The sequence below is a fragment of the Acanthopagrus latus genome, chromosome 1, assembly GCF_904848185.1.
Source record: "Acanthopagrus latus isolate v.2019 chromosome 1, fAcaLat1.1, whole genome shotgun sequence".
In the NCBI taxonomy this organism is placed as follows: Eukaryota; Metazoa; Chordata; class Actinopteri; order Spariformes; family Sparidae; genus Acanthopagrus; species Acanthopagrus latus.
This window is the reverse complement of record NC_051039.1, coordinates 27039281-27050109: the sequence shown is the minus strand read 5'-3', so window position 1 is coordinate 27050109 and position 10829 is coordinate 27039281. Positions and strand designations below refer to the sequence as shown.

Here is a 10829-nt window from a genome sequence, read left to right as displayed (position 1 = left end):
CAACCCTCTCACTTAAGTTACATAGTGCAGAAACAAGTGATGGGGAGCAGAGTGGCGGAGACTATTTACCCTCATAGAATACACTGTATCATCAACACCACTGTTATGTTTAATCATAGAAAATATCTGAAATAAAAGTGGAGTCAACTAAAAGATGGACAGCATCCAGGTTAGTAGAGCAGAATATCAGAATATTCAACTTGAAGTTGTAATTGTGATCTGTTCGAAAGTAAAACACACGGAATTGACTCACTTCTTGCTTTTCAAACTGATTTCAGACATTAAAGTTGCCGTTAGCAAGATGTTTGGACTTCAAAGTTTGAATATGGCTATTGACAGCGAGACCTGGCAACCCTGACGCGTCGCGGTTTGTTGTCGGTGGTCCCCAGATAAAGACGTAGCCAGCATAGAAACAGAGCAGGTAGAAAGTGCACCTGTAATTCAGTGGCTGACATCCAAAGTGTTTTTTTTAATAACATAATTATTTTATGAAAGCCACTGAGAGTGTTTTGATTGTTAATGTTAGAATCAGCACATGTAAAAAAAAAAAAAAAAAAAAAAGATAACAAGTGTACATTATTTTACAGTTTACAGTTTACAATTTCAAATGACAAGTTCTCATCATCATTAACCTGAAGGGAACATGCACTTTAGTATACGAATAAGTGTGATCTGTGGGGCGTATGAGACACAGAGAGATGATGAAGAATCTTCATCAATTAACCGGTCCACTCTCCAGAGCAGAAGGTGGCAGTAATGTACCGATGAGCTGAATGCCAACTGCCGTAAAACATGAGGAAGAGGAGGCAGCGGAGGAAGAAGAAGAGGGTCGGTGTAATTTTCCATGGGGTGTCTTTTCTAGGCAGAAAAGAGGAGAAACATGGATCTTATCAGTAAACCGAGGGGCAAGTCCATCGTGTGGCTGTACTTCGGCCTGAAGGCAGATGACAAGGGGCAGCCTCTGAACTCTGGCGAGGCCGTCTGCCGGCTGTGCCGAAAGATAGTGCTTGCAAAAGGTGGCAACACAACGAATTTAAGAAGTCATCTGAGACGTCGACATCGTGCAGATTTTCTTGAGACCACCTCTGCCGCGACCTCTGGAGCTCTGTTTGAGGTTCAAGGTGATTAACCACCAATTCAGCACTTTCACTGCAGGAATTGTGAATCTAAAGCATGCGTCCACTTTGAGTCATATTGCACTGCTGCATTCATCCCCCTCACACCCCCCCCGCAAAGAGGGAAGTGCAGTTGCAGCTGGGCACTGCTGTTGTGGGTTTCACGTGGTTGCGTTGCAGTGGGGAGCAGTCAAAGATGAGGAAAAAGAAGTCCTTGATCCTAATGCTGTATTTGTATATGCACACTCTGTCATTTCACAACACAACCACGTGGTATGGTATACTTTGTTTTTTTTTCTTTGCAGAACATCTGTTGTTGCAGGAGTAAGAGTGATGCGAGTGTATTTAGGGTGCCACATCTGTGAATGCAACGCTTAATTCCCACCATGCATCGGGATTTTGTATGACACGTTCAAAGAACATGTGTATATATATTACTTGATGTAAATATATTACTTGAGCGATTTGTATACATAAAATCAAGCGTCGCTCAAGTAATAACACCATCCAGCAAGTTTATTTTTTGTGGGATCATCTAATGTATATTTGTTGTATACCTGATGACATTTCCATGTCACAGCTGGGGGCACTGATGGGTTGTACACAGTGCAGCACAGAGCGCTTAATGCTGACAAACAACAGTGGTATTTCTGTTAAAACTCACCATTGATAAAGATAACTCTACGCATGCGCAGAGAGGAGACGGCTAGACGTCTGTTGTCCGGCCCTCTTTCGCCCTCGTTGTTGCCATGGTATCACCCAAACAGTCACCCGCACACAGTCCTCCGTGAGGAGCGGAAGCATTTGCCAATAATTTTTTTTTATTTAAAACATAATTTCACCAGCTATGTCCCGCTGGTGTGATACAGTTATGTGGTTGGTGCAGTAACTGGTCAGCAAGAGCCGCCATCTTCAGCTTTTTAAAACCCCCTCAATTAAAATCGACTGACCCGTCTGCTCACTCCGAGCTGATAATGACTGTGCTATAATCGCCGTAACGCACCGGAACCAGACTGGGACGACGCATCGCTCCGCTTTGCTCACCACGCTCAGTCCTAACATCTCTGCCAGCTCCATTTTTACAGTTATTACAAAGCACAGCTGACCGAGCTGACAACTGACGAAATGAATGCACACCTGAGAGATTCTGGTGAAAATGTGGACTTGTCTGAACCCGACATGAAGACTAAAGATGCTGCTGACATTTCCAGACATGCAACCCTGTCAGACTTTGACCTGGATGAACTTGAAGACAGCAGGACAGAAATAAATTTGGTTACAAAGAAGCAGACGATGTGGGCTGTGAATTGCTTCACTGGCTGGCTGGAGTCCCAGGGGCTGCAGGTGGAGCTGACAACAGTGGAGAAGACGGAGTTGAACGGGCTGCTGAGACATTTTTATGGATCTGTCCGGAATGGCAAAGGAGAGCTGTATGGGGTTGCTAGTTACATTGCGCTGAGGGCAGGACTGAATCGGTACTTGAAGGAGCCACCTGTCAGCCGGCCTGTGTGCTTAATGAGAGATGCTGAGTTCACCTCAGCCAACAAGGTGTTCTTGGGATTGCTCAAGAGAATAAGGAAGTCCGGTCGAGACTTGACTTCACACCACCAGGCACTGTCCCCTCATGATATTCACCTCCTCAGACACTCGCGTGTGATGGACACCTGCACTCCAAAGGGACTTCTGAACAAAGTCTGGTTCGATATCCAGGTACATTTTGGGCGCAGAGGGAAACAAGCCAACAGGAACCTTAAACCGGATTCATTTGTGATCAGAAAAGACGAGAGGGGACTGAGATACTGTACTTTATCGTTTGGCGTTGAGGCAAAAATCCACAGTGAGTCGGACAGAGGCTCAATGTTTGAGAAGCCAGGAAGTGAATTCTGTCCCATTATTTCTCTTTTAAAATACCTCAGCAAGCTCCCATCCAAGGCAACTGCACTTTACCTGCAGCCGAAGAAGGAGCTAACAGATGGAATGTGGTACAGTCACATCCCCCTGGGAGTCAATTACCTGGGTTCAATGCTGTCCCGCATGTGTAAAGAAGCCCACACATCAGTCATCTACACCAATCACTGCATCAGAAGTACACCCTTTCACCAACTGTGTGACGAGGGACTGGAGAGGAGAGAAATTGTTCCTGTTAGTGTGCACAGGTAGGACGTGCTTGTTTGTTTGTTTTTTCCACCTGTTGCCATTCTTATCAATATGTCTCCCATTATTCCTGCAGAAATTATCTACTTATCATACAACATCTTACGACAGGTCTGGAAGCTCCCTCCAGAGTCGGCACACACCATCCATCTGGAGGCTTAAGCAGCGGGGCGATATTTTGCCGCAAAGTGATTCAGCTGGCCCAGCAGGTCTGCCGCCAGACAAGAGGGCACCCCAAACAGAAGTTGACTCCAGCACACACATTCTGCACCAATTCTGCATTGGATTCATTCTATTAGTAATCACAGCCTGGGTTAAACGTTCATATAAGTGTATAAAGAAAGTCACATGTGATACTGGATCCAAAATGTGAATGAAATATATTTTTTTCTTTGTGGGGGAACAAAATAAAATGAATCAAAAGAAAATTTGCTTCCATCTTCGCTATAAGTAATGTGTTAAATGTTGTGTGTTCCTGTAATGTCACATTATGTTGTATAGTGACAGTCACATTCATTGCAGTAATGTGAAACAAACAAAAACAACGATGAATGTGCCTCTACCATTTGATTTTTAATAGCAGGCTTAGAATTTATTATTTATATATAACATTTGATATGTCTTGTTTTTTTGCCTCTCCAGGTTTGGATTTAAACCATGATGAACTATTCGAGGACGTTTCATTTCTTCAGGCTACTTCAAACCAGAACTATGTCCCAGACGCTGTGCTGCCACCTGGCGAGCCTTGGCTCCACGGCGGCCCCTCCCGAGCACAGCTGTCCATCCCTTCCTGCCTGTGCCTGTGCAGCGATGACGGGTCTGAGATGTCTGTTCCTGGATCTTCTGGCGAGGGGCAGATGGGAGAGATGAAGGTGTACGCCAAGTGTCACCTTCAGCAGGGAGTCATGTTTGGGCCATATCTAGGGGAGGTGTGCAGAGGACAAATGCCGACTAACCTCAAATACGCCTGGGCTGTAAGTAGGCTGGTTTGTTCAGATGTAAAGAGCCAGTTTTGAATTAAGCTGTGACAAAAAAAAAAAACTTGTGCCAAAATCACGTTCAAAAGCTGCTGTGTTTGTGAATTGTGCTGATAACTTGAGGGAATTCCATAAAGAATTGGTTTTAAAAATATTGAACATACACATTGCTCTCATCTCCAGATCAGGGATGATGCTGCTTTTGTCTACGTTGATGCCTCTGATGAAAACAGATCTAACTGGATGCGGTGGGCATTTTTTTGTTGTTGTTACTTGTTGATTACAGTATTTATCTGACAGATAATCTCTCTATCTCAGTTACATACTATACTTGTTTGCTCTGTGTATCAGGTATGTAACGTATACCAGCAGTGAGGAGGAACACAACCTGGTTGTCTTCCAGTTTTACCGTCGCATCTACTACAGGGTTTCCCAGCCCATCACAGAGGGAACCGAGCTCAGGGTCTGGATTGGCAAGGATTATGCCACCTTACTGGGCCTGGGGATGGGTGAGATCCCTCGCTAGTGCATGGACAACATAATGCAGATTATTTTCAGTTTTTCACACGTTATTTTTCAGCAGTCAGTAGACGTAAATTTAAGTTGGCCGACATCCTCTGCATTTGTTTTTCTGGTGGTGCAATACAGGTGACAATGTGAAATGTGAAGTTGGAGACAAGGAGACAGTTCTACGCCTCCTGCAGGACATCCAGCTGGTCACTCTACCAGAGCCAAGCAGCTCTTCTCTTTGGTCAGATCACAGCCAGTCACAGAGCCCCATGCCTATGATCAGTGATGTGACGACAATGTCAAACCCAGACACAGCGAGTGATTCAGGCATGATTTCCTCCCTGATCTCCTTCCCGTCCCCTATCTCTCAAGCATATGATTTTATGCCTGGAACTGAGAAACTACTGAGTAACCCAACCGCCCCACAGAACAGCCCGTGGTACTTTTTTGGGTTTGAGCCCGACCCAACAGGTCGGCCTTTGGACCGGAGCACTGTGGTGTGTAAGGTGTGCTTAGAACATGTGAGCTGTGGAGGAGGAGCAACAGATCTTCAAAACCATTTGAGCAACAAGCACCACATCAGACCCCATCAGAGCAGCTACAAGGACCGGAGTCTTCCCCTAACGATGGGTACGATAGGTAACTATTACTGACTACTGTATGCTTGCATCGCGCAGTTAATAACAGTATACCAAAGTTGCAGTGAAAGTGAACAGAAAGGGACAGTTTTTCTTCAACCTTATTTTCGTAGATGACACCTCTGTGATAAAGTCCAATAGACCAAAAAGTGAGCAGTCTGACAGGCTGTAAGCAAACCAGTATAATTTAGACAAATTATTCATATCATATTTTTTGGAGGTAAAGCTAAAAGTGACCAAATTTAAATATTTTCTGGAAAATTCGTCACAAGCAATTATGCCAAATGTGGAAAGTTAAACCACAAGTGTCTGATGTATGTTTACAAAGATGTTAATGAATTTTTGCAGTTCATCTTTGATTTGTGTTTGGTTAAACTGGTTAGATAGTTCACAACCTCTCACTTCATCTTCCTTTAGTCTACAAGTAGTTCTACTTATTTTTCATGAGCTCTCGTTGGAGAACACATTATGTACTCAACCTGAAGGTGTTTTGCTAATGTTAGGAGGCTCTGGTCAAAATTGGAGTTAGAAAGTCGTTTTTCAAACCAAAATTTACAGGTTTATCCAGCAAACTGGTGTCTAGTATATCAAATCGATCTACAACTCAAATAGGATTTATATTTGATAATTGAAAATCTGTTCTTTTTCACAAAAGGTCAACAGCGCTCCCAGTTGGTGATGGCAAACAGTGGGCTGGTGAGCACATTTCCAATTGTATCGTCACAGACGATACCGGGGGTTGTGACCAATGCCATCGCCAACTTTCTCATCATGGATCTCCAGCCACCAGCTTTGGTAGAAGGGGAAGGCTTCAAAAAGCTGATCCATGCCCTCCTGCCTTCCTATAAGGAGCTGCCTTCACCAGGTCAGCTTGAGAAACTCCTGAAAGAACACCATGCCAAAGGCAAGACAAGCCTGGCACAGCTGCTGAGGAGCAAAATTGACATTGGAGAAAATGAGGAGATATCTGACCACACTGCTCCCATCGAGTTTGAGCCCAGGAGACGATGGCGAAGTCCTAGCCATTGTAGGGAAGTTCCCCACTTTGTCACTTTAAGTGTAGATGTTTGGTTTTACAACTGGCAGGGCAACACTGACAGGTACCTCACCCTCTGGGCACATTACATAGACTGTAATTTTCGCTTTCAGAACCTGGCTCTGGCAACCCAAAGACTGACAGAGAGTGGGGTCAAAGACTACAGCCTTCGAGCAGTGGAGGCCCAAGTGAAGGTGATGGCCCAGGAGTGGAGAATCTCACAACCTAATATTGTTTTGCTCGGAGGAGAAGGAATGAACAAGATGAGGCTGGGCCCGATGAAAAGCACCAGAGGTGGAGAGGCTCCGGGAAGTGTTCCTCACCCGAACTCAACAACATTTCTTGAGAGGGAAGACTCCGTGTCACCTGAGGAACCACATGGCTCGGAGCACGGCCACTCTAGTGAAGGACTACCATCTGTGCCGTGTTTCTTCAGCGCTGTCCAAGGCTGCATTGAGGAAGTAATGTCACATCCTGTCATCTCAAAGACCCTCAGCCACTTCCAGGGTATACTCTCGACCTTGTTCCTGCCACATGCTAATAACAAAGGCTTGCATCAGCACCAAACCCATACCCAGAATCTATTGCAGACTTTGACGAGACAAGAACGGGCAGAGCTAAAGTCATGGGCTCACAGCCGACCAATGTGGAATAAACTGTACTCTCTACTAAGCATGCTCATCAAATATAAAAGCCTTTTCTGTGACATGATAAAAGAGACAAAAGGTGATGGTTTGTCTAAAGAAGATACTTCTTCAGAGTCTGGCAGCTGCCATGCGAACTCCACCTCGAACACATCCTCAACAAGCATTACGACTTTGCGGTCAGATTGGAAGGTTCTGGAGGAACTATGTCTGGTCCTCAAACCTCTGGACGTGGCATGTCGAACTCTCGCCAAGGAGGCATTCCCTCGTCTGTCCCTCGTCAAACCCATTCTCACCGGCCTGCTCTCTCGCCACCTTGTGTCAAGATCAGGAGATTCATCATCTATCCTGAAGGAAGTGAAGAGGATGATGAGGAGAAACCTGGCAAGCTGTTATGACAGCCCTGTTGTCAACAGGGTTCTGTGTGTGGCATGTTCCCTTGATCCCCAGTTTCATGGGATGGGTTTCATGGAAGAGAAGGTGAGTCATAGAGTTAAAATGCAGGGAGCTGACTTTGCTAAACCCAGCCCCCTTAGTAACTGTTGTTATGCCTGCTGAGGTTACTGTTTTTGCACAACAGTTTAGAAATGTAAGAACACTGGCTGAGTTACCACTGCAATGCTTAGTAATATTTGATATAATGGGTAAAGCACGCTTCTCATTTCCTGCTGTAGATGCTGATTTTGTCATCTGAAATTACTATTTACTGACTTACCCTAGTCTTCCTGCGTTCTCTACGTGACTAAAACTGTTAACTGCTTGCATTGCATGGTTGTCTGTTTTTCCTGTGGTTCTGATCTGTTGGTTTACGAGCTGTAGTTTCCCCAGTAAACACACAATGACGTCCTCAGCCCCTTGAGAGAACCGACACTCGGCTGTAGGCACCAGTCCCACTTATCCCCCTTTCTCTTGACATCCATCCATCCATCCATCCATCTTCTTCCGCTTTATTTCCCATCAAAAGACATTTTGTGCTAATTTGAGCACCACCTTTCCCACTGAAAAACTTGTTAGATTTACTAAACATGGAGAACCAAAACCAAAAAACTTTTGAGGATTTCAAAAAGCACTATAAACTAGACTATGAATCTAAATAGGCATTAGATGCCAGCTGTCAGCTCTGGACAGTTTGAGAATTGAGGTTTAATATCCCACCCACATGCGTGCAAGTCTGACCTTGAATATTTTAAGTAAAGCTTGTATGTCTTGGGGGTTTCAATTTTGTTTTGGAATACATGATGCCTTCACCCAAAAAGGAAAATTCAGTCATTAGCTATTCCCCATGTCGGTCTAGTCAGGTTAGGGTTATAAGTCAGGTTCAAAAAACAACATAAAAGGGCTCCTTACAGCTTTCCTGGTGTAATCCAAGTCTCTGAAAGCCCTGAGGTCCAAAATTAATTTGGAAAATATATATAATATATAATAATGTCTTGTCAAATCAATTTGGGGCTTAAGAGCTTCTTGAATTTTGGATCAGGCTGGAAAAGCTAAATGGATGTTATTTTATTGGGGGGTTTTTTGTTTGTTTTGTTGACATTTACTTGCCGTAAAATTGTCCAACTGTGACGCTCCAGAAATGTTTTGTGGACAGCAAACCGTCACCCAACTTTCCATTGGCATGGAGGTGAATATATAATGAATACATTTAGATTTTTAGGTGAACTTGTCCTTTTAATAATTAATATGTAGTAAGACATATCTGTTCTCCATCTAATGTCCACTTCTGATGCTAATGCTTGAATGTCACTAGCCAAGAGTCGGAACTACATTAAGTTTCGAGGCTGCCTTCTTGCTCCTCTATGTAACTCAATGATCCCTTGACTAACTCAACCAACTAACAAACCAATCATAATTGAAATAATAATGTGTGAAGCACAGACTACCCAGGAACCCAAATTAAATCTTTTTGTTGTGATTGTTTATAAGGAGCAGACAGCCACTTTTGACTGGCTGAAGAAAGAGGCCGTCAGGATTGTGAAGGAGGACAGGAAGAGAAGCCAAGCTAAGAATCAAAGCCAGTGCAAGAGAAGCCCCTCACCTGGTTCACCTGAGTCAGAGAGTGACTTCCTGAGGAGGAGCAAGCGCCTCAAAGAATCCCGCCCAATCAACTTCAGAGAGATTGACGATTATGAAGAGAGTGATGCAGGAGAGGATGATGACAGCGAGTGGGCAGATCCTGGCTCTCAGGCTGGGCTCTCTGGTATGGAGTTCCTCCTGGGAGACCTGTTCTCCTCTGCACCCCGGAGCAGGCAGAGTTCTGTGGAGGAGTCTATAGACATGGAGATGTCTGTATTCCGAGCCGACAAGGGGACTTCTCTGGGGGTGGAGCCCCTGCAGTGGTGGAGGACGAAGGCGGTGCAGTTTCCACTGTTGGCCACAGTGGCACGGGCCTACCTGGCCGCCCCGGCAGTGGCAGGAAATGCTGCACAGGACTTTGTGCATGAAGGGGCTGGAGCCACATGCAGAAAGAGAGCCAATATTCCTCCAGAAAGTTTGGACTCTATCTTGTTTCTTCACCACAACCACTTGCCCACCGTTGAGAGTGGGCACACAGCAGGACGAAATGATGACCCGAAGAGTGGGATGGACAAGGTCCCATGAACACTCAAAATTATATCAATTTGTTGGCTCTGACTTCAACTGAGCTGCATTTGTAGCAATTAACCCTCAACCAAATTCAAACCTGATTCAAACCAAAGTCCTGAAACATAGTTGGTGGAAAGGGAGAAACATTTTTTTGACAAAGGAAGTCTGGGACTAAGAAAGAGAAAACCAGTTTTGTTCAGTGTATTGTTCAGACTGTTATACTTCTGATTTGCATTTAACTCAGCTGTGTGTATTAACCTTGTAGCGCCTTGTGCCTTACTTCTTTTAGATACAATCATACAGTAGATTGTTAAGCGTTCCTAATTGTTATTTTCTACCCTTTCTAACAAATGTATGTAACTGTGACTACAAGTGTTCATGTCTGTGAAAAGATATGGTAGATGAAAGTCCTCCATGGTAGCATACTGTGAAACTACCATGTGCCTTTTGCATTAATACGTTTTTGTGTTATGAAACACTGGTTAAGAGATTACCTGATGTTTATTTTGACAGTAAATCGATCACCTGAACCTAAATTATGGTTCAGGTGATCACGTGACAAGTGACACTTTTTTCAGCACTACATTGTACACTGTTAACGGAATGGATGAAGCTTATTAGCACAAAGTCTGTATTGTCTTAGACTGTGATTTCTCATTCATGTTTACTGGAAAATAAAAGTCCACATGCTGAACAATGCTTTAAAGTTTAATACTAATATTTACGTATGGTTAGTGTTCCATTAGGTTTTTCTGCTGTGTTGCACATACTCATGTACATGCAAATAAATGTTTTTTTTCCAACGTCTTATTGTAATGTAAATCTACCAATCAACATACTTTTCAAAAATAAAATATATTAACATTTGAGCAGGGTCATGAATAATACACTGTATATTAACACAGCACATTACGCAGCACAGTAGTATTATCTCTGCTGTTAACTGTGTAGTAAGTTTGCTGATGTAATATATATATACACAGTAGTATAGCGTGCAGCATGTTACAGCTAAAAGTTGTTTTGTTTTGTTTTTAAATTTGCAGATCCATAAGTAAATTGACTTGACTATTGTGTTGCATATATAGCTACTGAAGTTAGCATCTTAATTCACTTGCCCCGGGCCACCAAGTCCAAAGCTCTTGTGCTAGTGGTGAAAAATCCAACACTGG

General features: G+C 43.8%; 1 protein-coding gene across 3 annotated transcripts; it reads left to right on the top strand.

Annotated features, from left to right (window-relative positions):
- The first annotated feature begins 746 nt into the window (after window positions 1–746).
- Window positions 747–10354, top strand: LOC119025416. Of its 3 annotated transcripts, none has more exons than XM_037108975.1 (8): window positions 1155–3271; window positions 3381–3478; window positions 3912–4243; window positions 4430–4494; window positions 4598–4755; window positions 4895–5386; window positions 6050–7554; window positions 9001–10354. In XM_037108975.1, exons 1-8 carry the CDS (start codon window positions 2241–2243, stop codon window positions 9673–9675), a joined length of 4356 nt encoding a protein of 1451 aa, XP_036964870.1. In that variant the 5' UTR covers window positions 1155–2240; the 3' UTR covers window positions 9676–10354. The 3 variants fall into 3 exon arrangements, with proteins under 3 accessions (XP_036964875.1, XP_036964870.1, XP_036964862.1); XM_037108967.1 differs by having other exon boundaries at window positions 1156–3271; window positions 4895–5395; XM_037108980.1 differs by lacking the exons at window positions 1155–3271; window positions 3381–3478 and adding an exon at window positions 747–1121 and having other exon boundaries at window positions 4895–5395.
- Window positions 10355–10829: the final 475 nt, after the last annotated feature.

What these genes read in the sequence shown, in the direction of transcription:
- LOC119025416 (XM_037108967.1), top strand. Translation starts at nt 2,241, where the DNA reads ATGAATGCACACCTGAGAGATTCTGGTGAAAATGTGGACTTGTCTGAA. An exon ending in TGATTCAGCTGGCCCAGCAG is followed by an intron (nt 3,479 to 3,911) that starts GTCTGCCGCCAG and finishes TTGCCTCTCCAG; the next exon opens with GTTTGGATTTAAACCATGAT. An exon ending in AACAGATCTAACTGGATGCG is followed by an intron (nt 4,495 to 4,597) that starts GTGGGCATTTTT and finishes TCTGTGTATCAG; the next exon opens with GTATGTAACGTATACCAGCA.